A 27,819-nucleotide genomic window follows, 5' to 3' on the forward strand; every position below is an offset into this window, starting at 1 on the left:
TAAGTCCCTTGAGTCTGGAGTCTCAAGAAGACTGTTACAGGAGTTGACAACATTGGTTTCCTTAATTTCTGATCATAAATATATATTCAGTCGAATCCCAAGTTTTTGAAAGCTTCATCGGTCTCACCCTTTCTCCATTCTTTCTCTCCCGCTCATAAAAAAAAAGAGTGCAGGAGACACGGAGTGGGTTTTTAACAAAACCTCTGCCCCACCCACCTCACAAACAATAACCTTCCATTCCAGAACTAAAGCGACTGTCACAGAAGGACTCAGGACGGTAGGGCCGAAGTTGATGACCCAGGTTCTCAGAGGTGGACCTCAGAACTGAGGGTAGCTGTCTCACCCAGTCCGGGAGTAGTGTCCAATTTCCCAAAAGGGAACCAAGATCTCCATCACGGAAACCCGAGCTCTCCAGCCTGAGCTGGGGGCTCTTCCTCCAGCAGGGGGCTCCAGCCCAGGGTCTCCACTAGCTGCCAGGCCTCTTCGGGAGACCTGGGCCTCCAGGATTCGCTCCCCGGAGCTCGTCACTCCCGCAGCCCGGCTTCGCGCGGGCACCCACCGCCCCACCGGCCCCGCCTGCACCCAGCAGGCCCGTCACCAGGCAACAGTTGCCAGCCCCGGGGACCTTGAGAGGCCTTCCCAGGGTGCGGGTCCTTCCTCATTCCCTCCTCGCTGTCTGGGGAAGCCCAGGTGGGAGCGCGGCCAGTGAAGGAGGTCGCTCTGTGCCCCTGGGCGGTCACTCACCTCTTTCCCTTCTACCCCCCTGGAGGGGCGGTGCTGGGGCTTGTTTCCCCCGCCCCTCCAAACGCCTCCTGGCTGCTCCTGCTCAGCCTTGGCGCCGGGCCGCAGCCGCCGGCTTACTCCATAGCCTCTCACACTCCCGCGGCCTCAAAGACTGGAACTGGAGGAGGGAAGGGGGAGGGGTGGGGAGGGTCTGGGGAGGAAGAGCCAGGGAGAGGGAAGAAGACCGAAAGACCAGCCGGACGGGCATGACGTCACTTCCGGCTGATTCGGAAGAGGCGGGGCCGGGACGTGCCTGGCCTCCGCCCCCAGAGAGCCAGGTGGAGGCGGGGTTACGGGCGATGAGGAGGGGCCCAGTGGCGGAGTTTACGGCGGTTCTTTTGACTCCGCAGTTCCGTAGCCTCTGCAGCCAGAGCAAGCTTCCCGAGCCTGCGCGGAGCGGGCAGAGTGTCGTGAGCCCAAAGGGTGTCTTCTCCCGGAAAAGAAGGCCAGGTAGCCCGGTAGATCCTAACCGAATGTGTACTGAAAGGGGCTCTGATGAGGGGAGCAGGTGGTTTGGACTTTGCGCCTCAGACCTCTGGGGCCCGCCCCTTTTCGGACCCGCCCCTTTCCTTAGCGCTCTGGTTGGTGTGGCTGAGAGCCGCCGCTGGGCTTTTTCAGGAGCTTATCTCCCTGAGGAGCAGTGTTTCTCAAACTTTAATATGCCCAGAGATCTTTTGGGGACTGTTAAAAATGCATGCGAGTTCCCACTGTGCCTCAGCGGGTTAAGAACCCATGAGGATGCGCGTTCAATCCCTGGCCTTGCTCAGTGGGTTAAGGATCCAGCGTTGCTGCAAGCTGCGATGTACGTCGCAGATGCGGCTTGGATCCTGCGTAGATGTGGGGCTCTGATTAGACCCCCTGGCTGGGCAAACTCCACATGCGGCCCTAAAAAACGGAAAAAAAAAAAAAGAAAAAGAAAAAGAAATTCCCAGATGATGGCCAGTGCTGCTGGTCCACAGGCGACATTTAGAACAAGGGGTTAAAAGTACTAAGTGGCAAGTTCCTTGAGCACGAAGACTGTTTCTTTAACCTAACTCGCTTGGTAAATGACGCTTAGAGAGACAGATCGTCCATGGCAAACACCCCTGTTTCTACCGCTTTTAGACTCCTAGCCTCCACCCCATCCTACCATAACCCTATCCCCACCCTCCCTCCCTCTCCCCCAGTTCAATACCTCCCCTTTTCCACTCTTCACCCTCCAGCCTCACTCCTGTCAATGCACTGTCTACAGTGTCACAGATGGACAGCTTCTGCTACAGAAGGCATTTGAAGGTGATGGGCTTTTATTTCTGTCCTGAATATCAGACCATTATGTAAAATCGGGCATCTTGTTTCCAGTTATCCATAATCAAAGGAAGAAAGACCTTAGATTCTAGATTCTAACAACAACAAAAATCTAGAAACAACATTCTGGATGTTTCAACTTATTCCTTTATCTTATTAAAATTTTTTATTGAAAATTTACTGGGGTAGAAGAAAATGAAGAGTGGCTGCTAACTGTCCTGGGTTTTCTTTTTGAAGTGAAGAAATGATCTGGAGTTAGATAATAGAGACAGCTGCACAGCTTTGTGAATATACCTAAGAACCATCGAATTGTACACTTTATTTTTTTATTTATTTATTTATTTATTTTTGTCTTTTTGCCATTTCTTGGGCCGCTCCCGCGGCATATGGAGGTTCCCAGGCTAGGGGTCGAATCGGAGCTGTAGCCACCGGCCTAAGCCAGAGCCACAGCAACGGGGAATCCGAGCCGCGTCTGCAACCCACACCACAGCTCACAGCAACGCCGAATCATTAACCCACTGAGCAAGGGCAGGGACCGAACCCGCAACCTCATGATTCCTAGTCGGATTCGTTCACCACTGCGCCACGACGGGAACTCCATGAATTGTACACTTGAAAAGGGTGAATTTTGTGGAATGTGAATTATGTACCAATTTAAAAATTTATCATCTCCAATTGAAAAAATTTACTTTTGTACATTACAAAAATTAGAAATATGTAGACTAAAAAGCCACAGATGCACCTCAGATCTGGTGTTGCCGTAGCTGTGGTGTAGGCCTCAGCCACTGCTCAAGTTCAACCCCTAGCCTGGGAACTTCCATACACCACAAGTGCTGGTATAAAAGAAAAAAGGAAAAAAAAAAGTGAACATCCTCTTTCATTAAACTTATTTCCCAAAGGTTAGTTTGAAGTTTATCCTCCAGACCCCTCTTTCTATTTACATGTATTTGTGTGTAGGTTAGGAATTCGTGTTTACATACCTAGGATGATAGTACACAAACTGTTCTGCACGACGCATTGCTTTTTGTTTTTATGACTTAATGAAATCCTCCATGCCATCAATATCATTCTTCCTAATGGCTGCTTAATATTCTATAATAAGGCTATGCTATAATTTATTTAACTATTCCTCAGGCTATGGACTTTTTTTGTTTTCAGATTTTCTTTATTCCTCACAAACTCTTTTTTTTTTTTTCTTTTTCTTTTTTTCTGTCTTGTGTCTTTTTAGGGCCGTAACCCAGAGGCATATGGAGGTTCCCAGGCTAGGGGTCAAATCAGAGCTGTAGCTGCCGGCCTATACCACAAGCCACAGCAACTCAGAATCCGAGCCACATCTGCGACCTACACCACAGCTCACAGCAATGCCGGATCCTTAACCCGCTGATCAAGGCCAGGAATCAAACCTGAAACCTCATAGTTCCTAGTAGGATTCATTTCTGCTGTGCCATGATGAGAACTTCTGTGCATTCCTTTTAGATGTGTCCTGAAATAATATTCTTCAAGACTAGATATAGCTAGTCTTTAATCATGTAACATTAAGGATGTATAAATTCACATAATAGTATATATCATCAGTAAGGAAAGTTCCCAGGTTTACTCTGATTTTATTGGCAGGTAAACATGGTGCAATCTTTGTAAACATATTATAGTTTATATAAGATGGAAGAGGAGTTCCCGTCATGGCTCAGCAGAAGCAAATCTGACTAGCATCCATGAGCACACAGGTTCGATCCCTGGCTTCGCTCAGTGGGTTAAGGATCTGGTGTTGCTGTGAGATGTGGTGTAAGTCGCAGATCCGATTTGGATCCTGAGTTGCTGTGGCTGTGGTGTAGGCTGGAGGCTACAGTTCCGATTCAACCCCTAGCCTGGGAACCCCCATATGCCGTGGTGTCCCCTCAACATGCAGCTCCTCACAGAGGGGGTCTAGGGGGTGAGCCCTATACTAGGAGGGGTTTGGCGGAGCCAGGCCACGTTCAGGGTGAGGTTGGGGGCAGAAGGTATGAGGAGCCTCTGCTCTTAGCCTCTCCTTAGACCCCCACCAAGGGCCCAGATGTGGAGCCTCAGTGTCTGCAGAGGGCTAGGGTGCCCTGGGTGGGGTTTCCTCTCCCCCTCCTGGGTGGGCATGTGCCAGGTTGGGGCATGTGCCAGGTTGGTCCCTGCTGTTCTGAGATGCTGGGTAACAGCCCAGCATCTCTGAGCCCGCCCTTCCCTTTTGAGCCACTTTGAGGCAGTGGTGGTGGCCTCCAGGCTGTCCCACAGAGTCCGCCAGGGCCTGCTGGCCAGGATGAGGCTGGGCACAGAGATTGGCACAGCCTCCCTGCCCCCTCAGACCTCAGCTATTCAACCCTAAAAAAAAAAAGAGAGCAAAAAGATGGGGAAAGAAACTTAAGAAAGGCATTGGCAGCAGATACACCATAAAAAAGCATAAGGTTGCCAAAACTAAAAAACTTACATATCTTTGTGTAATCTAAATTTGTTAAAAACATATGTTTAATTTTTTTTTTTTCAGGATGCTCTGGTCCTTTTCAAGCTACTCAACTGTGGGATGGTATTATTCACTCCCTTCAGACTCAAGTGGAAATCAAAAGAAGGAGGCATCATTTACGAACATACAAAGACTGGCTTACTGGTTCTGATGCTGTTGATGTGATATTAAGTCATCTTATGCAAAATATGTGCCTAAGCAGTAATGACATCTCTCGTCTCAAAGGAGTTCGTCTTTGCCAAGTTCTAATGAACCATAAAGTATTTGAACTAGTAGGAATAAAGCTATTCAAAAATGAAAAGGAATTGGAAATTGAAGGTTCAAACAATAGTCTCTACAGGTTTCTAGGCAATAAATCATCTTATGTTTGCAAAAGAAAAAAGGGTTCTGAGAATGGGTTAACTGATGAAATAAAAGCAAAGGAATCTTTAAGGTTAGTGTTAATCAAGACGCTGTGATATTTTGTGTTTAGATCTGGCAGAACAGTCTTCTTTGAGCTAAACTTGAGTATTACACTTTCAGTTTTTTTTCAGATCTCAATAAAAGAAATAGCCATGTACAGATTAATCTATTTCTGTATTTGCTCTAAAACTGTTTTGGAAGACACGATCACATAAATATTTCAGAATTTGTACCAGGGACATTTTATCTCCTCTGATGAATTGCATGCTTCTTAATTTTGAGAAATGACTTAGCTAAAGTAAATAAAGCCAAAGTTAACCTGGGAGGCTAGAGCAGAATTTTCCACTCTTATCATAGCAACCATGATAACCTTAGAATTAGCATACATCCCTCCTCTTTATTGACAATCCTAACATCCTCTTTTGGTGATATTTCATTATCTAATAAATGTATTACTTGCATCTTTTATTGTAAGCGGCCTGACATCCCCTTTGGAAAATAGGAAATGTATTTTTTTTTTTTTTTGTCTTTTTGTCTTTAGTTGTTGTTGTTCTTGTTGTTGCTATTTCTTGGGCTGCTCCCGCGGCATATGGAGGTTCCCAGGCTAGGGGTCGAATCGGAGCTGTAGCCACCGGCCTATGCCAGAGGCACAGCAACGCAGGATCCGAGCCGCGTCTGCAACCTACACCACAGCTCACGGCAACGCCGGATCGTTAACCCACTGAGCAAGGGCAGGGACCGAACCCGCAACCTCATGGTTCCTAGTCGGATTCGTTAACCACTGCGCCACGACGGGAACTCCGGAAATGTATTTTTTAATAAGAAAATTAAAATGCATATTTGAAATTTTGGTCCTGTATATAGTGGAAACATTCACATATTCTTCCTTAACAGACCAGAAGATGAAGTGATTTCAAACCCTCTAGCACAAGAGCTGGGTGAGGAAAGAATTGAGGAACTTATTGATACAATGAGTAGGAATCTGGCTTTACCTCCAAACATCTGATTTGACAGACCTGTTCTCCCGCTTTCAAAAGAAGGTAATTTCAGTTTCATTATTTTTTCGGAACTTTGCAAGGAAGAACTGACTTCTTTTTAACAGATTTTATTTTGTTTATTTATTTACTTATTTATTTTTTGCTTTTCTTAAGGGCTACACCCATGGCATATGGAGGTTCCCAGGCTAGGGCTAGAATCAGAGCTACAGCTGCCAACCTATACCACAGTCACCGCAACACCAGATCCAAGCTGCTTCTGTGACCTACACCACAGCTCTCGGAAATGCCAGATCCTTAACCCACTGAGTGAGGCCAGGGATCGAACCCACAACCTCATGGTTCCTAGTCAGATTTGTTTCTGCTGTGCCATGACGGGAACTCTCCCTTTTTTTTTTTTTTAAACCTTGTTTTAAAAGTTTTAGGTTCATAGAAAAATTAAGCAGAAAGTACAGAGAGTTCCCATATACCCTCTGCCGCCACACATGCACAGCCTCCCCACTATCAGCATCCTGCTGGGGAGTGTACATTTGTTGTTATCCATGCACCTACACTGACATATGATTATCATACAAAGCCCATGATTTGCACTGGTGTTCACTCTTGGTGATGTATATTATGTGGGTTTTGACAAATGTCTGATGACTGTATCCACTATTATAGTATCATATAGAATAATTTCACTGCCCTGACAATGTTCTATGCAACACCTGTACATCCTTCCCTCTCCCTCCCCCCTGACAACCACTGATCTTTTTTCTTTCTCCATGAACTGACCTTCAGGTATGATTAAAAAGCAGTGCGTTTGGTATACTGACTCTCTACTCCTCTTCCCTTTAAGAGTTTCCTTCTATATCCTGATTGCTTCAGCCAAGACAGGTGAGGCCCTGTAGATCCAGTAACATTTAGTTTACTTTTTACAATGACCATGACCAGATTGACTGGTGATGCTACAGTCCATATTACCAGAAAGTTACTGGTTCTCTTTTTTTTATATTTATATTTATTTTTTTAGGGCCACATCTGAGGCATATGGAAGTTCTCAGGCTAGAGGTCGAATCAAAGCTGCAGCTGCCATTGTACACCACAGCCACAGCAACTCCATATCTGAGCTGCATCTGTGACCTACAAGGCCAGATCCTTAACCCACTGAGGTAGGCCAGGGGTCAAAACCTCATCCTCATGGATACTCGTCAGATTCTTAACCTGATAAGCCACGATGGGAACTCCATACCAGTTTTCTTTTTTTGGCTGCACCTGCAACATGTGGAAGTTCCTGGGTCAGGGACTGAACCCATGCCACAGCACTAACCCAAGCCACAGCAGTGACAACACCGGATCCTTTAACCCACGGAGCCACCAGGGAACTCCTCTTATGTACTTTTTTTAAACTTTTTTTTTTTTAATCTTTGTTACACATGCACATAATGTGAAACATTTAAATAGTCTTATGGGTTTTTTACCAAAAAAATTGCAGTTCCCTACCCTTCTCCTCTCACCCATTTCCCCCTCCCCAGAGACAAGCATTCACAATTCATAGTAATTGTAACTCATGTATGTTGTAAATGTTAATCCCATCTCTGAATGGCATGCTTATATTGCTACTACCTGCTTTTTCCAGTTTTTGGGGTCATCTATTAATTTTATGGAAAGGAAAATGGGCCTTTAAGCCTCTTCCCTCCCTTGTATCTCTCTCCTGAAACTTTAAATGGTGCATATGCTTTTATATACTCTTTTATGTGTAACATATTTAACCAAAAATGTGAGGTGAAAATAGGAGGAACCTCTGCAGAGTTAAAACTTATTGTGTTTAGCCAGAGATTTTAAACATAAAGTCACAAAATAATAATTATTGGCATTCCCATTGGGACTTCACTGGTTTAAGAATCTGACCAGAATCCATGAAGATGTGGGTTCGATCCCTGACCTTGCTCAGTGGGTTAAGGATCTGGTAGGTTGCAGATGCATCTTGGATCCTGCATCGCTGTGGCTGTGGTGTAGGCCAGCAGCTGCAGCTCCAATTCGACTCCAGAGTAGGCACTTCCATGTGCTGCAGGTGCAGCTTTCCTCAAAAGAAAGAAAGAAAGAAAAAAAAAACTATTAAGTTTTATTTTTTAAAAAAGGAGATTTTATGTTAAAATGAAACATAAAGTCTCTAGGAACCACTGCTTCGCTTTAGCCTTAGTTTAGTTTAGACTGTTTATTTTATAGATAAGGAAACTGAGACTCAGAGAAGTTAGAAAATTTACCAAGTTTCCACATCTAACTAATGGCATTAGGATTCAGACCTAGGAGTTCCCATCGTGATGCAGTGGACTGGGAACCATGAGGTTGCAGGTTCCAACCCTGGCCTTGCTCAGTGGGTTAAGGATCCAGCGTTGCCATGAGCTGTGGTGTGGGTCGCAGATGCGGCTCAAATCCCGAGCTGCTGTGGCTCTGGCGCAGGCGGGCGGCTGCAGCTCCAATTGGACCCCTAGCCTGGGAACCTCCATATGCCTCAGGAGCGGCCCTAGAAAAGGCAAAAAAACAAACAAACAAACAAAAAAGATTCAGACCTAGATTTCCATACTCCTGCCCAGTGTGTTATCATTATTCTTGCAAAAAGAATTGCAAATTATAGAATGGGTACAAATGGAGTTCCCGTCGTGGTGCAGTGGTTACTGAATCCGACTAGGAACCATGAGGTTGCGGGTTCGGTCCCTGCCCTTGCTCAGTGGGTTAACGATCTGGCATTGCCGTGAGCTGTGGTGTAGGTTGCAGACGCGGCTCGGATCCTGCGTTGCTGTGGCTCTGGTGTAGGCCGGCGGCTACAGCTCCGATTAGACCCCGGAACCTCCATATGCCACAGGAGCGGCCCAAGAAATAGCAAAAAAAAAAAAAGAATGGGTACAAATGAAGTATGTATAGTTTTTATGTTTGCTGTTTGTCTCAACTGTCAGCCTTCAGAATAAACACAAAATCTTTTTTCAGTCATTCTTTCTAATAAAATGTATTTTGATAGGAGTAGTACTTAATAAGTTATTAATAAGAAACCTCTTTGTGTTAAAAAAAATTTTTAATCTGCTAGGGTGTGTTTTGTCATTATTGTTGTTCTTTGTTTTTTATTTTGTAAAAAAGCCTATAAAAGAGAACTACTTTTAAAATTGACTGGTTGCAGTGTTCCCCTTGAGCTTAGCAGATACAAACCCAACTAGTATCCATGAGGATGTGGGTTCAATCCCTGGCCTTGCTCAGTGGGTTAAGGATCCAGTGTTGCCATAAGCTGTGGCATAGGAGCTGGTGTTTCTGTGAGCTGTGGTGTAGGTCACAGACTCAGCTGAGATCTGGCATTGCTGTGGCTGTGGTATAGGCCAGCGTCTGCAGCTCTGATTCCACCCCTAGCCTGGGAACTTCTATAAGTTATGGTTGTGGCCCTAAAAAGACAAAATAAAATAAAATTGACTGGTTTCTCTTGTATTTAATGTGTTTTTAAAAAAAGTTCACTTTTTTGCAAGTTATAATTTCATACCAAAACTTTTTTTAAATTTTTCATATCAAAACATTTTGGAGAAAGTGCATTTGGAAGTTTCTCTAAACTCTTAACAAATCAAGCATGAATGGAGTTTTTGTTGTTGTTGTTATCCACTGATATCTCATTCTTCTGTGATCCTCAAGCACAGAAGAGAACAGGAGTTCCCACTGTGGCACAGTGGATTAAGAATTTGACTGCAGCAGGTCATCACAGAGGTGTGGGTTTGAACCTAGGCTCGGTGCAGTCAGTTAAAGGACCTGGTGTTGCCACCATTGCGGCTCAGATTCAGTCCCTGGCCTGGGTAACTTCTATATGCCATGCATGTGGCCATTAAAAAAACAAAAGCAAAACTCCATCGGACATATTAGCAGATATAAAGTTAGGAATGAAACAGTGTAGATATTATCTGGTTTAAAGAAATTAAATAATTAGCTTGCCAGCAAGAAAATTTAAGCCACTTTCTACTTGGAAAAATATGGCTGATTAAAGGGCTGCAATGGCAATACACCTATATAAATTTCAGCCAAGAAGTGAAAGTATGAAATTCCTTTTTTTTTTCCAAGAAAACCATTTCTTGATTTCAAAGAACTGAGAAACTTTCTTCACTTGAATTGAATTGAAAATTCTGCCAGCAGTGGTAAAGCAGTGCAGTCACAGAACTGCAGGCTTCTTGCAAATTTGCATTTGTGTGACCAGCGGAGTTAAGGTGAACCACCTTTGCTGAGATTTATTTTTTTACAGATGTTTCTTACCAATAATATAATAACTAATATTTTTTAAATAAATGTGTGTTGGATTTCCCTTTGTGGCTCAGTGGTTAATAAATCCAACTAGGAACCATGAAAATGCGAGTACGAGTCCTGGCCTCACTCCATGGGTTAAGGATCTGACATTGCCGTGAGCTGTGGTGTAGGTTGCAGACATGGCTCTGATCCCAAGTTGCTGTGGCTGTGGCGTAGGCTGGCAGCTACAGCTCCAATTCGACTCCTAGACTGGAAACTTACACATGCTGTGGGTGCAGCCCTAAAAAGCAAATAAGTAAAATAAAATAAAATACACATGTGTCGTTTTAGAAGTACTAGGGGTCCTGGGAGTTCCCGTCGTGGCACAGTGGTTAACGAATCCGACTAGGAACCATGAGGTTGCGGGTTCGGTCCCTGCCCTTGCTCAGTGGGTTAACGATCTGGCGTTGCCGTGAGCTGTGGTGTAGGTTGCAGACGCGGCTCGGATCCCGCGTTGCTGTGGCTCTGGCGTAGGCCGGTGGCTACAGCTCCGATTCAACCCCTAGCCTGGGAACCTCCATATGCCACAGGAGCGGCCCAAGAAATAGCAACAACAACAACAACAACAACAAAAAGACAAAAGACCAAAAAAAAAAAAAAAAAGAAGAAGTACTAGGGGTCCTAAAGGTGCAGGACCTCTCTCTCACCTCTGTGGGGTAGGTCTCAGAGGAATGCCAGTATCAGCTAGAGCAATTCCACTATTAATGTTTTACTTGACTTCCAGAAGAACATGTTTGTACAAAGATTTCCTCGACTGAAACAAAGTTTGAATCCTACTGAACACACTGTACTTCTCCCACCCCAAAACATTTACACATTCAATGAAATTGCCTGTTTACTTTATTTCCCGCTGGAGTATGAGGTACTTAGGCAGGGACAGTCACTCTTGTATCCCTGCTGAGTGGCCCAGCGCCTTGCTGCTAGTAGGTAACATTTATTGGAAGAATGGCTCACACACACAGAATCCTTACTTTATAAGTATTTCCTTCTCATTTATACATCTACACATATACATTCATATGTACATATATGTGCAGTGTACATGTGCGTGCGTGTATATGTAGGCTATCCTAAAGGCTGGATGGAGTGTATGCTCTTCAAATGCAGTCTATCCCCTTGCATCCCCTTCACTCAGCACAGGGATGATTGAGTATGAAGTGCTCCATTAAGATGTAGGTGTTGGGAGTTCCCTTTGTGGCTCAGTGGTTAACAAATCTGACTAGGAACCATGAGGTTGCAGGTTCGATACCTTGCTCAGTGGGTTAAGTATTCAGCATTGCCGTGAGCTGTGGTGTAGGTTGCAGATGCAGCTCGGATCCCAAGTTGCTGTGGCTCTGGTGTAAGCCAGCAGCTACAGCTCCGATTCGACCCCTAGCCTGGGAATCTCCATATGCCGCAGCAGCAGCCCTAGAAAAGGCAAAAAGACAAAAAAAAAAAAAAGATGTAGATATTGGAGTTCCCATTGTGGCTCAGCGGGTTAAGAACCTGACGTAGTCCCCATGAAGATGTGGGTTCGAACCCTGACTTCACTCAGTGGGTTAAGGATCTGACATTGCTGCAAACTACAGCGTAGGCCGCAGGCGCAGCTCAGATCCTGTGTGGCTGTGACTGTGGCGTAGGCCAGCAACTGCAGCTTTGCTTCAGCCCCAAGCCTAGGGACTTCCATATATTGCAGGTGCAGCCATAAAAAGAGAAAAGAAAAAAGACGTAGATGTTGATTGTATTTGCTGCCACAATATTCTTCTTGAGCCTAATTTCCTCACCTAGAGCTAGCTATTCTGTTTTTCTGTTTATTCTGTCTATCAGCTTTTGGCTTGTGTGTTCTAGACATGCACATTTCTCTGTTCCCTCTCCTTCAGGTCTTTCCTCAAATATCGTCTTCCTGGTCATAATTCCCACACATCTTACTTTAAATTGCAACACTACCCCCCCAGCGCTTCTTTCCTTCTTTTCTTCTTAATTCCTCTCCACAGAACTTACCACTAACTCACACACTATATATTGTGTTTATTGTTTATTTCTTGTCTGCCTCAAGAACCTAAAGTTCCATTAAGGCAAACATTTTTGCCTATTTTGGTTACCACTATATCCCTGGCACTTAGAACTATGTCTAATGAAAAATAGGTCTCAATAAATATTTCTTGAGTCAATGAATATTGTCTTTTTTTAATTTAAAAAAAATTTTTTTTCTTTTTGTCTTTCCAGGGCCACACCTGAGGCATATGGAAGTTCCCAGGCTAGGGGTCTAATTGGAGCTATAGCCGCCAGCCTACGCCACAGCCACAGCAACGCGGGATCCGAGCCAAGTCTGCGACCGACACCACAGCTCACGGCAGTGCCAGATCCTTAACCCACTGAACAAGGCCAGGGATCGAACCTACAACTTCATGGTTCCTAGTCGGATTCATTAAACACCAAGCCACGACGGGAGCTCCTGAATATTCTGTCTTGATGCTATTGCAGAATAATCTTTTTTCCACTTTTGAATTTATTGGTAACATATCTATTCATATTCTTCATGACTTAATAAAATTTGTCTTCATCCATTTCTTATGTGGCTAGCCTTACCTCCTTTTGTAGGATATGGCTGCTGAAGGCACTATATATATATAAAGATATATATATCTTTTTCTAGCATCTTCAGTACCATGCTCAAAGTTTGGTATTGATAAATGCAGGCTGATTGATTATAGACTATTTATGATATCAAATTTGTACTGAAAGATTGTTAATTTGATTCATTTTTGGTCAGTAACTCAGAAGTAGCAAACTCAGATGTCTTTAAGAGCCAGGCAGATCTGAGAACCTGTGAGTACTTCATTTTCAAATGTGTAGGAATAGTATATACTGTTGTTTTGCTTGAAATATAGATGCCCTCTCGGCTGCTTTTCCTCTTCCCACCTAAGGCAGAGATATAACTATAGGGAAATTAATTTCTACTCTAGCAAAACCAACAGGAAAAGACCATGAACCTGGTAGCTGACATTCAACTTTATTGTTTGGGATGCAGTAGGGAATAATGAGATTCGTGGTGAGTTGGAAACGACAGCCATTGCAAATAGGGTAGCTACTAATTCATATCTGCTAACTTTCCTGAGGCATTAATTCAAACCCAAAGTTATGAGATCTTATGATATTTTTAAAGAGAAGCCTGAAACCCAGAATTTTATATTAAATCTTTCATTTTTATACAAGTGAATTCTATTTGAAATACTTTGTAACCAAACAAATCATGGCTATAGGCCGAATTTAATACATCGTCTACTGGCTTGGGAGCTCTGCACAAGACTTACTAAAGCTGTTGCTTTTAAATTTTATCTCATTTAAAGGAAAAACAAAATATTAATGATTAGGATAATAAAAACTTTTATTAACTCTTAACTTAAAAATGGCCAGATACCCAAATGAAAATTAACTCAATATTCTATTTTAATTTAAAAACAGTTTAACTATAGTTATCTCTGCTTTGAATAAAATTATAAATAATTAGACATCTCATTCTCTTAGATGTGCAAAATAATTTACAAGCAGGACCGCTAATAGATTTTTTTTTTTTTTTTTTTTAGACCTGCACCTGTGGCATATGGAAGTTCCCAGGCTAGGGGTCACAGCTCCAGCTGCTGGCCTACACCACAGCCACAGCAATGCAACTTATACCACAGTTCACAGCAACACCAGATCCTTAACCCACTGAGCGAGGCCAGGAATCAAACCTGTGTCCTTATGGATCCTAGTCAGGTTCGTTACTGCTGAGTCACTAATAGCTTTTATAGCTTGAACTAACCTATTGATACCCTTAAAAGCTAAATGATAGGACTTTATAATCAATGTAACCAGAAAATAAAATCAATATACTCATAACCCTGATTTCTATTTAAGGGAAATCTCTTTTTTTATAATTGAAGTTAGTTAATTTACAATGTTGTAATTAGTTTCAAATGCACAGCAAAGTGATTCAGTTAAATATACCTATATATGTATATATATTTTTCAGATTATTTTTGGTTATTAATAGGTTATTACAAGATACTGAGTATAATTCCCTATGCTATACAGTTGGTCCTTGTTGTTTGCTTATTTTATATAGAAGAGTGTACATATATTAATCCCAAATTCCTGGCATTGTCTTGTGGCACAACATGTTAAGGATCTGGCGTTGTTGCTGCAGCAGCTCAGGGTCACTGCTGTGGTGCAGGTTTGATACCTGGCCTGGGAAGAAGGCCATGTCCACATGCCACAGGAACAGCTAAAAAAAAAAAAGTCCCAAATTTCCTGCTGTGGCTCAGCAGGTGGGTTAAGGACCCGACATGGTCTCTGTGAAGATGTGGGTTTAATCCCTGGCCTCTCTCAGTGTGAAGAATCCAGTGTTTCCACAAGCTGCAGCATAGGTCACAGATGTGGCTTGGATCTGGTAGGCTGTGGCTGTGGTGCAGGCTGCAGCTATGGCTCCAATTCAGCCCCTAGCCTGGGGAACTTCCTATGCTGCAGGTGTGGCTGTAAAAAAAAAAAAAAAGAATCCCAAACTCCTAACTTAGACCCCCACCACACACCCCAGCCCCTGCTGTCCCCTTTAGTTACCAGGAGTCTGTTTTCTGTGTCTGTGAGTCTATTTCCCTTTTGCAAACAAGTTCATTTGTATCTTTTTTTTTTTTTTTTTCATTTTGGCCACCTCAGGGCATATGGAGTTCCCAGGCCAGGCATCAGGTTCAAGCCGCAGTTGCAACCTGCATACACCACAGCTATAGCAACGCTGGATCCTTTAACCCACTCTGCAGCACTGCAGAGACTCAGCCAACTGTACTGCACCGCAGTGGGAACTCTGTTTTATTTTTTTAGATTCCTCATATAAGTGATACCATATGATATTTGTCTTTCTCTGACTTATCTAATATGATAATCTCTAGGTTAAAGGTCAATCTTGAAAAGAAAAATTATAATATAGCAAATTCAAATTATCCTAGCATTAAATTAATCCATTGTATTATGGTAGATTATTTTACATTATATTCCTAGAAATGGAAGAATTTTATAATACTGGTTGAATGTGTATATATTACTTATTAGTTTGATAGTTATGTTATTTTTCTTCCTAAGTCTTGAAGGATGTTTGGAAACAACAAACATTGTTATGCATTCATCAACTGATACACCTTCCATTCTTGGAAGATATTTTGGCAACTCCAGTTAAAACACGAAATCTTGGAGTTCCCATCGTGGCTCAGTGGTTAATGAACCCAACTAGCATCCAAGAGGATGTGGGTTTGATCCCTGGCCTCGCTCAGTGGGTTAAGGATCTGGTGTGGCCGTGAGCTGTGGTGTAGGTTGCAGACGCGGCTCGGATCCTGCGTTGCTGTGGCTCTGGTGTAGGCCGGTGGCTACAGCTCCGATTCGACCCCTGGCCTGGGAACCTCCATATGCCGCAGGAGCGGCCCAAGAAATGGCAAAAAGACAAAAAAATAAATAAATAAATAAATAAAATAAAAGCCAATCTCATTTAAAAAAAAAAAAAACACGAAATCTTCAGTTAAGTAAAAATGAAAATCTTATCTCAAACAGTTGCCTGGACAGAGAGGTTATTCCAAACTTATGCCTACCTGAGTAAGTAACCATTTTTATTGTTAGCTTATAACGAAAATGTTCTTTCACATATTTTGCTCTTGGTATTTTAAAGTGTGAGAACATATTCATACATATTCATATTCGTGTGTGTGTATATATATGTATATATAGATACCATCTTTGATTTAGAAATTAATCACTATAGAAATTAATTCTCATTTAATCAAAAATAGAAGGTCACCGGTTATGACTTGTGAGAAGATCGCTGGAAGTCTGAGTGGTTTCATTCATATGAATCCAGTCGTGATTTGTCAATTATTCTTTCCCTACACCAGCCCTGAGAGTTTTTCCAGAGTTCTATTATTTCCAAGACCTATTATTTCCATTTTATAACCATAAAATAACATCTATCATAGTTTCTACTGGTTTATTTATGCTTGCTTTAAAAGCTTCCACAGTCTTGTGGGGGAAACATTCATGAAACAAAACATTACAGTCCCATGAAATAAGCCTTATCATAAAATCAACCCCATTTGCGGAGATGATGTCTGGAGAACCCTAAAACCTGAATGAGGATCCCTTCTCTTTCACTCCCAACTCCCAGATACTTGTCACTTCTGGTAAACCAGCTACTAGGAACTATAGGTATAAAACCCTGGGTACTGTTGGGATTCCAGCAGAGAACCAATATGATGCTTTTTCTCTACAAGGGCCAAACAAGAAAAGAGCATCAGACTTCAAACCTGAGAACCAGAAAGCTTCATGAAGATCTGAGGAAGAGCTTGGTGATCAGAGACCTGTGAACCCACTTAGAGAGTCAACTATGGTCCTCTTAGCATATGATGTGCTCGCTTCTAATTCACGACTGGCTAAGAAAGACCCAACAAATAGTTGAGTCTTCCCCAGTCCGTGAGTCAGGGAGAATATAGGGATACCACCGAAGAAATAAGACTTCTCTAGAAGCCTCTTCAGGAAACAGACAGCATCCAGTCAGCCTACATGAGCTTCCAGGCAGCAGGGGTAAGTTATCTGCAAGAGAAACGCAATCCAACTATCATTCATCTTTTCATCCGCAACACTAGGAGCTAGAAGATGGTGAGTCATATGTGTTAGGTGGGGTGGGGGGTGGAGAAAAGGAAGGAAGGGAAAGGGGAAAGGGAGGAGAAGGAAGATATTTGAAGATCATCAAGAACTCATAGAGTATATCACTCAGGAATCCCATCCTAAGAAACTATTTGAGGAAAGATTTTCATCTGACTACCAAGAAATAACCAGAAGATGGAGACAGATGAAGAGGAAAGGAGGAGTTCCCCTCATAGCTCAGCGAAAATGAATCTAACTAGAATCCATGAGGATGCAGGTTCGATCCCTGGCCTCATACAGTGGGTTAATGATCTGGTGTTGCCATGAGCTGTGGTGTAGGTCTCAGAGGCAGGTTGAATCCGGCATTGCTGTGGCTGTAGTGTGGGCAGGCAGCTGCAGCTCCAGTTAGACCCCTCGCCTGGGAGTCTCCATGTCATGAGTACATACATATGGAAAAAAGGAAAGGAAATATTGGTATGCAATGGACTTCGCTCTGCGCTCTTAGTATTTTCTCTTCTGCCTAATTTTGTACCCACATGGACATATACATACCCACATGTACACACACACACACACACACACACACACACACACACACACTCCAAGTTGATGTGGTAAGACTGTGAGAATGTACAGAATGTAAATGCCAAATATGATGTCAAAAAAGAAGGAACATACTATTAGGGGAAATTATAATAAAGGCTAACCTCTCTCGGCAAAACCCAGGGATTGGGAAGGTGACAAATGAAAGGGGGAATTAAAAGGCCTTTCAAAGGCATCACTGAAGGGAGGGAAGAGTGAAAGGATCCTAAATTTCTTATTTTATTGGGACCAGGAGATAAAAAGGGGAAACAGTATGTGGTGAGATAAGTAGTTCATCTCCATGGGGGAACTATTTGGTACCTTATTTTCAAATTATAATAGAATCATATGCACCTAATGAGCACAGTGAAAAAGGGGAGAGGAACCACCAATGTACCAGAATAGTACAGATGAACTCCTCTGAACAAAAGCTAGCAAAATTAGAAAAGATGGCCCCCAAATATTTTAATACCTTGAAAGTACAGAAAGGAGTGATGGTATTTGGTGAGGAAAAAAAAAAATTCCCTCTCATTTACCCTCTCAGTTATCCAGCAAAAATCATTGAAAAGATTGTCAAAAGAAGTTTCTTCTTTATTTTTTTAAATATTTATTCATTTATTTATTTGGCCATGCCTATGTCATGCCATGCAGAAGTTCCCAGTCCAGGGTTGGAACACACACCACAGCAGCAACCTGAGCCACAGCAGTGACAGCACCAAATCCTTAACCCACTGAGCCACTGGGAAACTCCACTAGTTTCTTCTTTAGATTCAATTAATTATAAGCTAGATTTTATTATGTGTTATCAAACAGTGTTTTATGCAGTTAAATGGAAATGTTAACCATTTATTTATTTTTCCTCCAGGATTGATAACTGGCTTAAGGCAGCACTTGAATGCTTGGAACATTTCCCTGACCAGTTAGTAGTTAATGTCAGCCAGCAGTTAGTACAGAACAGAAATGAAGAGACAAGATTGAATATGCTGAAGTTACTCTTTGATGTCATAGTAAAGTATTATAATCGAGAGAGATTGCTTATTAACTGATGAGTATTTTGATATATTCATTTAGGAATTATTGAACTTTTAGGTAAGAGATGTTTAAACTGCATAATAATACTTTTTTTCCTCCTTTGGCATGAGGAATTTTCTAGGCCAGAGATCAAACCCATGCCACAGTAGTGACAAAGCCAGATCCTTAACCTGCTGTGCCACAAGAGGACTCTAATGATACATATCTCAAAGATACAAGTTGCAGAAAATTTTGCGTACTGTATGAGTATTGCATTTTAATTTTTCTTCTAGGGTCTCAAAGTACTTCATGGAGTGTTTGTTTGATTGCTTTTTAGGGCATCACTGTGGCATATCGAAATTTCCAGGCTGGTGGTCAAATCAGAACTACAGCTGCCCGCCTACGTCACAGCCACAGCAACGTGGGATCCAAGCAGCGTCTGCATCCTACTCCACAGCTTATGGCAATGCCGGATCCTTAACCCACTGTGCGAGGCCAGGGATCGAACCTGGATCCTTACGGGTCCTAGTCAGGTTCGTTAACTGCTAAGCCACGAAGAGAATACCTTCATGGAGTCTTTTTTTCACTTCACTTAACCTGTCATGTAAGTTGTACTATCTGATGTAATAATGTAGTATAGGAATTAGATCTTAGGTAATCCTATTACAAGGGCAGTCTAAGAAACATTTTGATAATAGTACAGGATTAGAGAACTGAGGTATCTGGAAATATTAATTTCTGATGTATTAATTTGGTGACCTTTTAGCAAAATAAAAATTTAGTGACATATCCAGTCAGTTTTTTAGCTATGTAGGTGCCATATAATTACCTGTTTAAAAATTACTGTATTTTAATGCTAGATATAATTATGCAGATGTGGAGTTCCCATTGTGGCTTAGCGGAAACGAATCTGGTTGGCATCCATAAGCACGCAGTTTCAATCCCTGCCTTGCTCAGTGGGTTAAGGATGTGGCATTGCCATGAGTTGTGGTACAGGTCACAGACGCAGCTTGGATTCCGCATGGCTGTGGCCATGGCATAGGTTGGCAGCTGTAGCTCCGATTCGACCACTACCCTGGGAACCTCCACATACCACAGGTGCAGCCCTGAAAAGACAAAAAAAAAAAAATTATGCAGGTGTTTGGCATGTTATATAGGTAATTTACTGTGTGTTTGAAATACTTTGTATTAAACTTTCAAGTGTAAAAGAAAAATCTGTAAACCAAATACTGGATCATTGCATTCTAATTGCTTGCTTAGTACTGTAATCTCCAAATGTTTTTGTCCCTTGCTTGTCTTCTTTGTAACCTATGTAACAGAAAATGAGAAAAGAACAGAAGCAATTGAAGCAACACAACCATATCTAAGATTTTTATTGCCCAACGTTAAAGAAGAATTACAACGGTTACTTACTTTTATGGCTCTTGCATCAGAACCTAATGCCTACAAGGTGCAAAAACAGTTGAAAAAAAATTGCAATAACAGGTTTAAAATCTTCCGCTATTTTTTCATTTAAAAACAATTCAAGCTAATGTTAATCTTTCTGTTTACAGTTTGCTAACAAAACGGTGGTCCTGAAAACTCTTGCCAAAGCAGTTTTGCAATCCAGATCATTATTAAAACTCCGGACAGAACGACTAGTCTTATTTCTACTGAAGTTTCATTCTGAGCTCTTCAAGGTACCTCTGGCACTTTGCCTGGGCACATTTATTACTAAGCTACTTGTCAAACAAAAAGGCAAATCATTCACTTAATAAATAATTTTCTGAGTACCTATAATGTGCAAAGTTTGAAGTAATGCTCCCTCCCCACACCCACTCAAGAGAAGGGAGCAGGCTAAAACAATGTTGATATTTACAAGTATATTGATTAAGTTCTTCAGCCTATTTCTGGTGTATTACCATGTGCCAGACACTGTTTTAGGTGCTTGGAACACATTAGCAAGCGAAACCCAAAAATGGAGGCACGTGAAGAGCTTATATCCAATTGAGGGACAACAGACAGTAAAGAAAATACACGCAGTGAATCATTGGCGCTCCCTCTGTGGCACAACGGGATTGTCAGTGTCTCTGTGGCACCAGGACATAGGTTCGGTCCCAGGCCCGGCACAGTGGGTTAAAGGATCCAGCAGCATAAGTCACAACTGCAGCTTGGATCTGATCCCTGGCCTGGGAACACCATAGGCTGCGGGATGGCCAAAAAAGAAAGAAAAGAAAAATCATCCTCGTACTGTTTAATTGAAAAGAAAAATCATCCTCGTACTGTTTAATTGAAGGCAATAAGAGATGGGAAAAAAGGGCAGTTTAAGGGGATTTTGTGGTGCCACGGTGGGGTTTGTAAACGTTCACAGTATTAAACAGCATGGCCAAGGGCGGGCTCGCTGAGAAAGTGAGATTTGAGCAGCAACTGAGAGGGGGAGAGTCAACCAGTTGGCCATGAGAGTGGGGGGTCATGGTTTGGGGCAGAGGAAGTTTTTCCTAGAGCAGAGGCCCTGGGGCTGAAGCCTGCCCGGGTGCTGAGGAAGAGCAAGGGAGTGTGAGCAGAGGAGGGAGCATGCGAGGTGAGGTCAGAGAGGTGGAGGCCTTTGCAGGCCATTGGAGAGACTGCTTCTCCTTGGAATAAAATATGAATCATGTGAGAGTTTGAGCACAACAGTGGCCTCATTTGACTGACATTTATGAAGATAACTCTGGCTTTTGTATTGAAAACAGATTTTAGAGGGGCAAGGGTAGAAGCGGGAGAACCTTTTAGGAGGCTGCTGTTGTAATAATCTGGGCAAGAGATATGGTGACTTGAAACAGAGGGGTAGAAATAGAGTTAGTAAGACATTGTCAGATTCTTGATATATTTTGAAACATCTTAGAAAAAGATTATTTTCTAGCCTCACTACTGTATTTTAGTACCGAACAGTGGTACTTTTAGTGGTGTTATTTCTCCAAAGCCCATATAAAGAATTGTTCCCTTCTCAATTTTTTTGTGTGTAAAAGTTTATCTCATGTCATTAGAAACACATTGGTTTGAATTTTGTAGCAGTTCTGTCAACTTTAACTGAAGTTTCGTTTCCATTATTTCAGAGAAAAAGGTGGTGCTAGGTCTATACAATGCAAACAGTCCCCCTTTATGAATTTGAATGAAATATATTCTAAAATCTCACTTAAAAATCAGTTATTGAGTTATTCTGCGCCTAGCTTTTCATCAAAAAATATAATGAATGGAGGCCAGGTTACATACCTGTTTAATGCTACTGTTACTAAACCAAAATTTACATTTATAGCTTACTTGTAAGATGGGTTCCAGATTCCAACTAGGAATTTAGAAAGAATATTGTCTGTCCCCTTCTCTTCTCACCACTTAGCATCTTCATCCTGCCTCCTCTTCTGATAAATAAATTCCCTCTTTCCTACAGATGGTTGAGAAGTTAGAAAAAAATTTTTTCATTTTTTTACTTCCCCCTCATATCAGAAGTAGGAGTGTAATCAAGAAACATACTGGTTCAAATTCTGTGGCAGGACTCAAAGGGAGAAAAGGAATTTGACATGGGCTGGAGGAAGTTGGGGTGTAGGACTCAGGAAGCAGGGAGAAGAGGCTCTGATGACTGGTTTCTGGAGATTAGGGGATGAAGTGTTTCAGGGAGATTAAGTTGCTATCTTCTGTATGACTGGAACACTTTTCCTGAAGTCTTTTCTTGTTTTGTTTTGGTTTTTTTGGCTGCACCCTTGGCATGTGGAAGTTCCTGGGCCAGGGATCAAACTTGTGCTGCAGTTGTGGCCTGCTCCACAGCTGTGGCAATGCTGGATCCTTAAACCACTGAACCACAAGGGAACTTCCTCCCAACTCTCTCTATGGCTCACTCCTTCACATCATTTCAGGCCTCTGCTCAAATGATACTCCCTTAGAAAAAGAGTAGCCCAACTAAGATAGCTGCCATCTCCTTTACTCTAACCTCTTATCCTGCTTTATGCTTTTTTTTTTTTTAATGGCCATACCCACAGCATATGGAAGTTCCCTATGCCACAGCTGCAGCAACACCAGATCCTTTAATCCACCACATGCCACTGGGGATCGAACCCATACCTCCATAGCAACCCGAGCCATAGCAGTAAGATTCTTACCCACTGTGCCACACACAGCAGGAACTCTGTTTTATGCTTGCTTGCTTTCTCTTTTTTTGTTTTGCTTTTTAGGGCCACGTCTGAAGCATATGGAAGCTCCCAGGCTAGGGGCTGAATCAGAGCTACAACTGCCCAGCCTACACCACAGCCACGGCCACACAGGAGCCAAGCTACATCTGCAACCTACACTACGGCTCACAGTAAAGCCATATCCTTAACCCACTGGTCAAGGCCAGGGATCAAACCCACATCCTTGTGGATACTAGTCAGGTTCGTAACCCAATGAGCCACAACGGGAACTTCTGTTTTATGCTTTCTCAATGGCACTTATCCCCATCACTGTCTGAAATTATATTATGTATTTGCTGATTTTATGAAACTTTCTCTCCTATGAGAATCTAAATTCTGTGAATTCAACTTGATCTGCTTATTCTTCACCTAGAACAATCCTGGAATGTAAAGATCACTCACTAAATTTTTATTGAATGACAGAATGAATGAATAAGGATGCCTTCATGTTTCGAAATTGTTAGGATAATAGAAGCTTATGGAAATGTAGCCCCAAGCTCAATACGAAGGAGCTATGTAGGCATGAGGTTCAGTATTGTTAGGTCTATGGGGTGACCTTTGTGACACTACTAGCTGAGCCATTATTTCCCCCAGATACATGTTGTAATCTCAGATTTCCTTTGTGTACCCAAAACTGGAAAACAATATTTAAGAGAATGATTTTTTATGTATTTTAGAGCAACTATTTACATATGGACCATGTAATTACAATGTAAGATTATTTAGACAAGTGCTCTTATGGAAGTACAGATAATTTTTATTATTATAGGAAAACATTACGTTAATGATTGCTTAACCTAGTTTTAGATACACTATATATATAGAAGTAGAAAATAGATTTTTAAGAATTCTAAAAAAATTTCAAGTATTTATAGCCTTTATAACTCAGAGGCCTTCTGCTTTCCGCCCCCTCTCCCATCTGCAATCCTCTTCCCCTACTCATTGGTCAGAAATATTGAGATTTTTAAAATGTATTGGGTTACTGTCTAAAAAAGTTCATGTTAAATATTTCAAAATATCTGTTTTTATGTAGGCACCGGTTACTTTATTAGATCTGATTAATAAGAAACTTAAGATGCTTCTACATGGAGACGATCCAGATGCCATATCAGGTATTGATCCAGACTTACTCTTTCTTCATCGTTACGTGACTGATACAGGTACATAATTTGGAAAGGATGAGTATGGGTGAGTAAGTAATAAATATATAAAAGGTGGTGACATTAAGGTTATTTTTTAATATCTCCAGAGCAAGTGCTCTTCTTTTCCAAGCCCTTTGATTACCTTTCTGGAAGAAAAAAAAAAAACAAAAAAAAAACTGTCTGTATCTCATTGCGACTCCCATGTCTCAGACCCGCTTCCACTTATTACCCGCCTGCCTGCTTCCTTGCTCTGTGTGCCCTGTTTTCTCATTTTCTTATTTTCTCATTTTTCTCTCCAATTCATTCTCCTGCTTTTCCCTCCCCCTCCCCTTCCCTCCTCTTTTCTAGGAAATGAAAAAGTTTTATAGAGGAGGAGCCTCAAATACTCTCCAACACCCAGTTGAATAGACTAATTCTTTTCACTTAGTGTCTTGGCGCAATTGATCTGATTACTTAATTTCAAATTTCTTTAAACAGTAAAATTTTTTAATTCAAATTTCCTAAGATTGTCATGTGAGAGACAAAATAAAATAATAGGTATAATTTTGGGTGTTAGGGCCAAATTGCCTGGTTGAGTTATTTAACCTCTTTGTACTCAACTTCCTCTTCTACAAAATGGGAATAATTGTATCTACCTCATAATTGTTAAATATTTACTATTTATATTAATAATATAATATAAATCATAAATACTATATTTGAATTGTATTATTTAAATCTTAAATACTGTTAATGTTTAATATCAGTTGACATTAATTTTTTTTTTATAATTTTTTTTTATTTTCCCACTGTACAGCAAGGGGGTCAGGTTCAGTTGACATTAATATTGAATCCTATTATGTGTCAGACACTGCTGAGTACTAACATGGAATTATGAAATTATTTATTTTACACAATAATCTATTATGTAGGCATTATTATTATCCCATTTTATGGGTAAGATAGGAGTTCCCTGGTGGCTCAGCAGGTTAAGGATTTGACATTGTCACTGCTGTGGTGTGGGTTCCATCCCTGGCCTAGGAACTTCTGCATGCCACAGGCATGGCCAAACAAACAAAAAAAAAAACATTTTATGGTTAAGATAACTGAAACTTAGAGAGATTAAGTGACTTGGCCAACTTAGAAATGTAGGTAACATTTCTTCCTTAAAAACCAAAAGGTTTCTAAGATATTATTAATTCCTAGGAAAACATTCATAGAGTAGGGCATAAATTTATTTGCCTGAATTACGTGGAATTTCTCAGCTATGTGCCATTTTCTGTCATTCCTTTGAAACTCATGGCAACAGGTATGTTACCACATTAATCCCGTCTGTTTGATGCAGTTAAACAGTAATAATATCAGAGTATTCTGAACCTAACATCTGGAATTTTTTTTTTTTTTATAGCCACACTTGTGGCACATGGAAGTTCCCAGGCTAGGGGTCTAATCAGAGCTGTAGCTGCTGGCCTACATCACAGCCACAGCAACGCATGATCTGAGCCGCATCTGCAACCTACACCACAGATCATGGCAACAACGGATCCTTAACCCACTGAACAAGGCCAGGGATTGAACCTGAAAACCTCATGATTCCTAGTCAGAATCATTAACCACTGAGTCACGACAGGAACTCCTAATATTTTTTTCATTCAATAATATGCTTTAAAGAGAGGCAATGAATATAAGTGCTTTGCACAGTGCCATGTGCTACAAGCACTTGGAAAGTGAAGAGTTATGTGATAGTCTATTTCGCTAAATAGCCTAACTATTCTGTCTCTTGAAGTTTATCCCTTATTCAGTAAAATTGTCAGATATATCATATACAATTTAATTGCATTTTTAAATAGTCTCTATGTTTTGTGGTGTATGCTCTTTCCCCCATGCATGAATTGATTACTTGAAAATCATATGTTTATTTAAAATGTCTGTGATATCAAATATTCATTCACCCATCCATTCACCTATTCCCTAAACATTCTTTTGACTGTCTCCTCTATGCCAGACTTTGTTTAAGAATCAAAAAATACACAATGTATAAGATAATGCCCCTGCTTGCCATAAGTTTATGTTCCAGTGTTCAAAGTGACTAGCACATAGTAGCTATAGATATCAATAGATATTTGTTGAATAAATTAATTCAGTGAAAGAACTAATGCATGACAGAGGCAACTATTTATAAATCAATCATAATAAAATATGGCAGGGATATGTGCAAGCCAGAGTGGGTTATGGAAGACTGGAGGAGGAAGATAACCTGACCTAGTTTGAGGGCATCAGGCTAGGCTTAAGGAGGAGATAATGCCTACTAGGAGTGTTAAAGCCTTAGATGCCAGCTAAACCAAAGGTGTGGAGAAGGGAAGGATATTCTGGACAGGAGGAACACTGTGAGCAAAAATAGGTATGGCCTAGAAATTACAGCTGAGCAGTGTCAGGAACTGAAACTAGAGAAACTGATGTCAAATCTTGAAGAGCCTCATTTAGCAACCAAGAAATTCCCTAGGCAAGTGGGGAGGCTTTTATTTTTTTATTTTTTAAAAAGGGGTATGGTTAGATTTATGTTTTCGATACTTGAGCAGCAGTTTGGAGAATGGGTTGGCTGGGGACCTAGAGGCAAGGTTCTTAGTTAGGAGACTGTTACAATAGCCCAAGCAAGAAATCATGTAGGTCTGTATGCTGGTGGAGGCAAGGCAGGTGGAAAGGAGGGGACAGGTTTGAGAAATATTTAGGAGGTAAAACTGACAACATTTGATTGCATGTGGATGTCCAGGAGAAAGGTGACGTAAATAAAATTCTCAGGTTTTCAGGTGGGGTGACTGCCACCAATTCAGACAAAAACAGAAGAGCATGTTTAGGAAAATGACTGAATCCATTCTGACCTTTTAAGACACGTGTGGGACAGAGGTACAGTTTCGAAGTTCAGGGGAGAGATACGAACTAAAACTAAGTATCCGGGACCATGTGGAAACTGAGGTCATCTAGAGTATGTGGGGCAACATCGGAGGTCCAGGGGTGGACATTAAGGGACGCTAGAGTGGAAGGGATACGTAAAGAGGAATCTGTGACAGAAACAAATAAGTATTAGGAGGGGGATGAGGTGAAGTCATGTTCATAAAGCCAAGGAAATTCAACTTTTTAAAGAGGAGGATCCCACGTGACAGCAGATCAGGTCTCCCCCTGACTCTGGAGCCCATTAATGAGAGCTGATTTAGTAGCTTGAGAGGCAGAAGCCAAATTTCAGCGGGATGAAAGGGAATGAATGGCTAAGAGATTAAGCATGGATCTATGGGAATTCCCATTGTGGCTCAACGGGAATTAAGAACTGACTAGTATCCATGAGGATGCGGGCTCCATCCCTGGCCTCGCTCAGTGGGTTAAGGATCTGGTGAAGGCTGGCAGCTGCCGCTCCAATTCGACCCCCTAGCCTGGGAACTTCCATATGCCACAGGTATAGCCTTAAAAAACAAAAGCAAAAAAAAAAAAAAAAAAAAAAAAAAAAAGAGTGGATCTACAATAAGAAGGGAAGAGAGAAACTGGACAATAACAGGGGCAGTGCTGGGTCAAGCCAGAGATTTAGGCATAATAACCAGCTGAGAGAAAGACAGTGGAAAGATGTTGAAGATAAAAAGACAACTGATGGAGCCAGGCCCTGGAGAATGCAGCAGGGAATGTATTCAAGGACACAGGACCAAGGGTTTGCCCTAAAACAGGGGGAGAGATATTGGAGTAAAGCTGACAGTGTGTGTGGATATAAATAAATGTGTGGGTCCAAGGAAGAAAGCTGAAGGAGGTCATTAAGTGATGAATCCATTTTCCTGACAAAGTGGGAGGAAGAGGCCCTATTGTCTGAAGAGTCGTGGGGTGGGGGACCATTCATTGAATGAATGACATAAGAAAAAGGGAAGAGTTTGGAATAGACAATTAGGGCAATGGCAAAAGCAGTTGGAAAAGACAAATAAATGAATTGATGAGTAATTCTGAGCACCCTGGTGAAGTACATTCTAAACTTGAGTGATGCCAGTTTGAACAGTGAAATTTTT

At 41.7% G+C, this 27,819-nt stretch overlaps 2 protein-coding genes across 14 annotated transcripts in view; one reads left to right on the plus strand and one right to left on the minus strand.

Annotated features, from left to right (window-relative positions):
• Positions 1–991, minus strand: part of SCYL2 (SCY1 like pseudokinase 2) — a 64,290-nt gene extending 63,299 nt beyond the window's left edge. For 10 of the 13 annotated variants that reach the window (XR_014804271.1, XR_014804273.1, XR_014804270.1 and 7 more), the window contains exon 1: positions 745–991. The gene's annotated coding sequence lies outside the window, so the exon portion shown is untranslated. Of the gene's footprint in view, positions 1–343 lie in introns of all 13 variants that reach the window. The other 3 variants (XM_084957486.1, XM_084957483.1, XM_084957490.1) reach the window with 1 other exon arrangement.
• A 68-nt stretch (positions 992–1,059) lies between these two features.
• Positions 1,060–26,761, plus strand: DEPDC4 (DEP domain containing 4). Its single transcript, XM_085024904.1, is given in 12 exon segments — positions 1,060–1,233; positions 4,577–4,985; positions 5,849–5,994; positions 15,337–15,446; positions 15,767–15,840; positions 18,332–18,487; positions 18,489–18,525; positions 18,528–18,555; positions 19,797–19,938; positions 20,006–20,156; positions 23,692–23,818; positions 26,667–26,761. Coding segments are annotated over 12 exon segments (1,626 nt in total). The 5' UTR covers positions 1,060–1,082.
• Positions 26,762–27,819: the final 1,058 nt, after the last annotated feature.

The sequence above is a fragment of the Sus scrofa genome, chromosome 5, assembly GCF_054392235.1.
Source record: "Sus scrofa isolate SSC_HxYL_T2T_F1_AM1 chromosome 5, Sscrofa_HxYL_maternal_Yorkshire_Landrace_v2.0, whole genome shotgun sequence".
NCBI lineage: Eukaryota > Metazoa > Chordata > Mammalia > Artiodactyla > Suidae > Sus > Sus scrofa.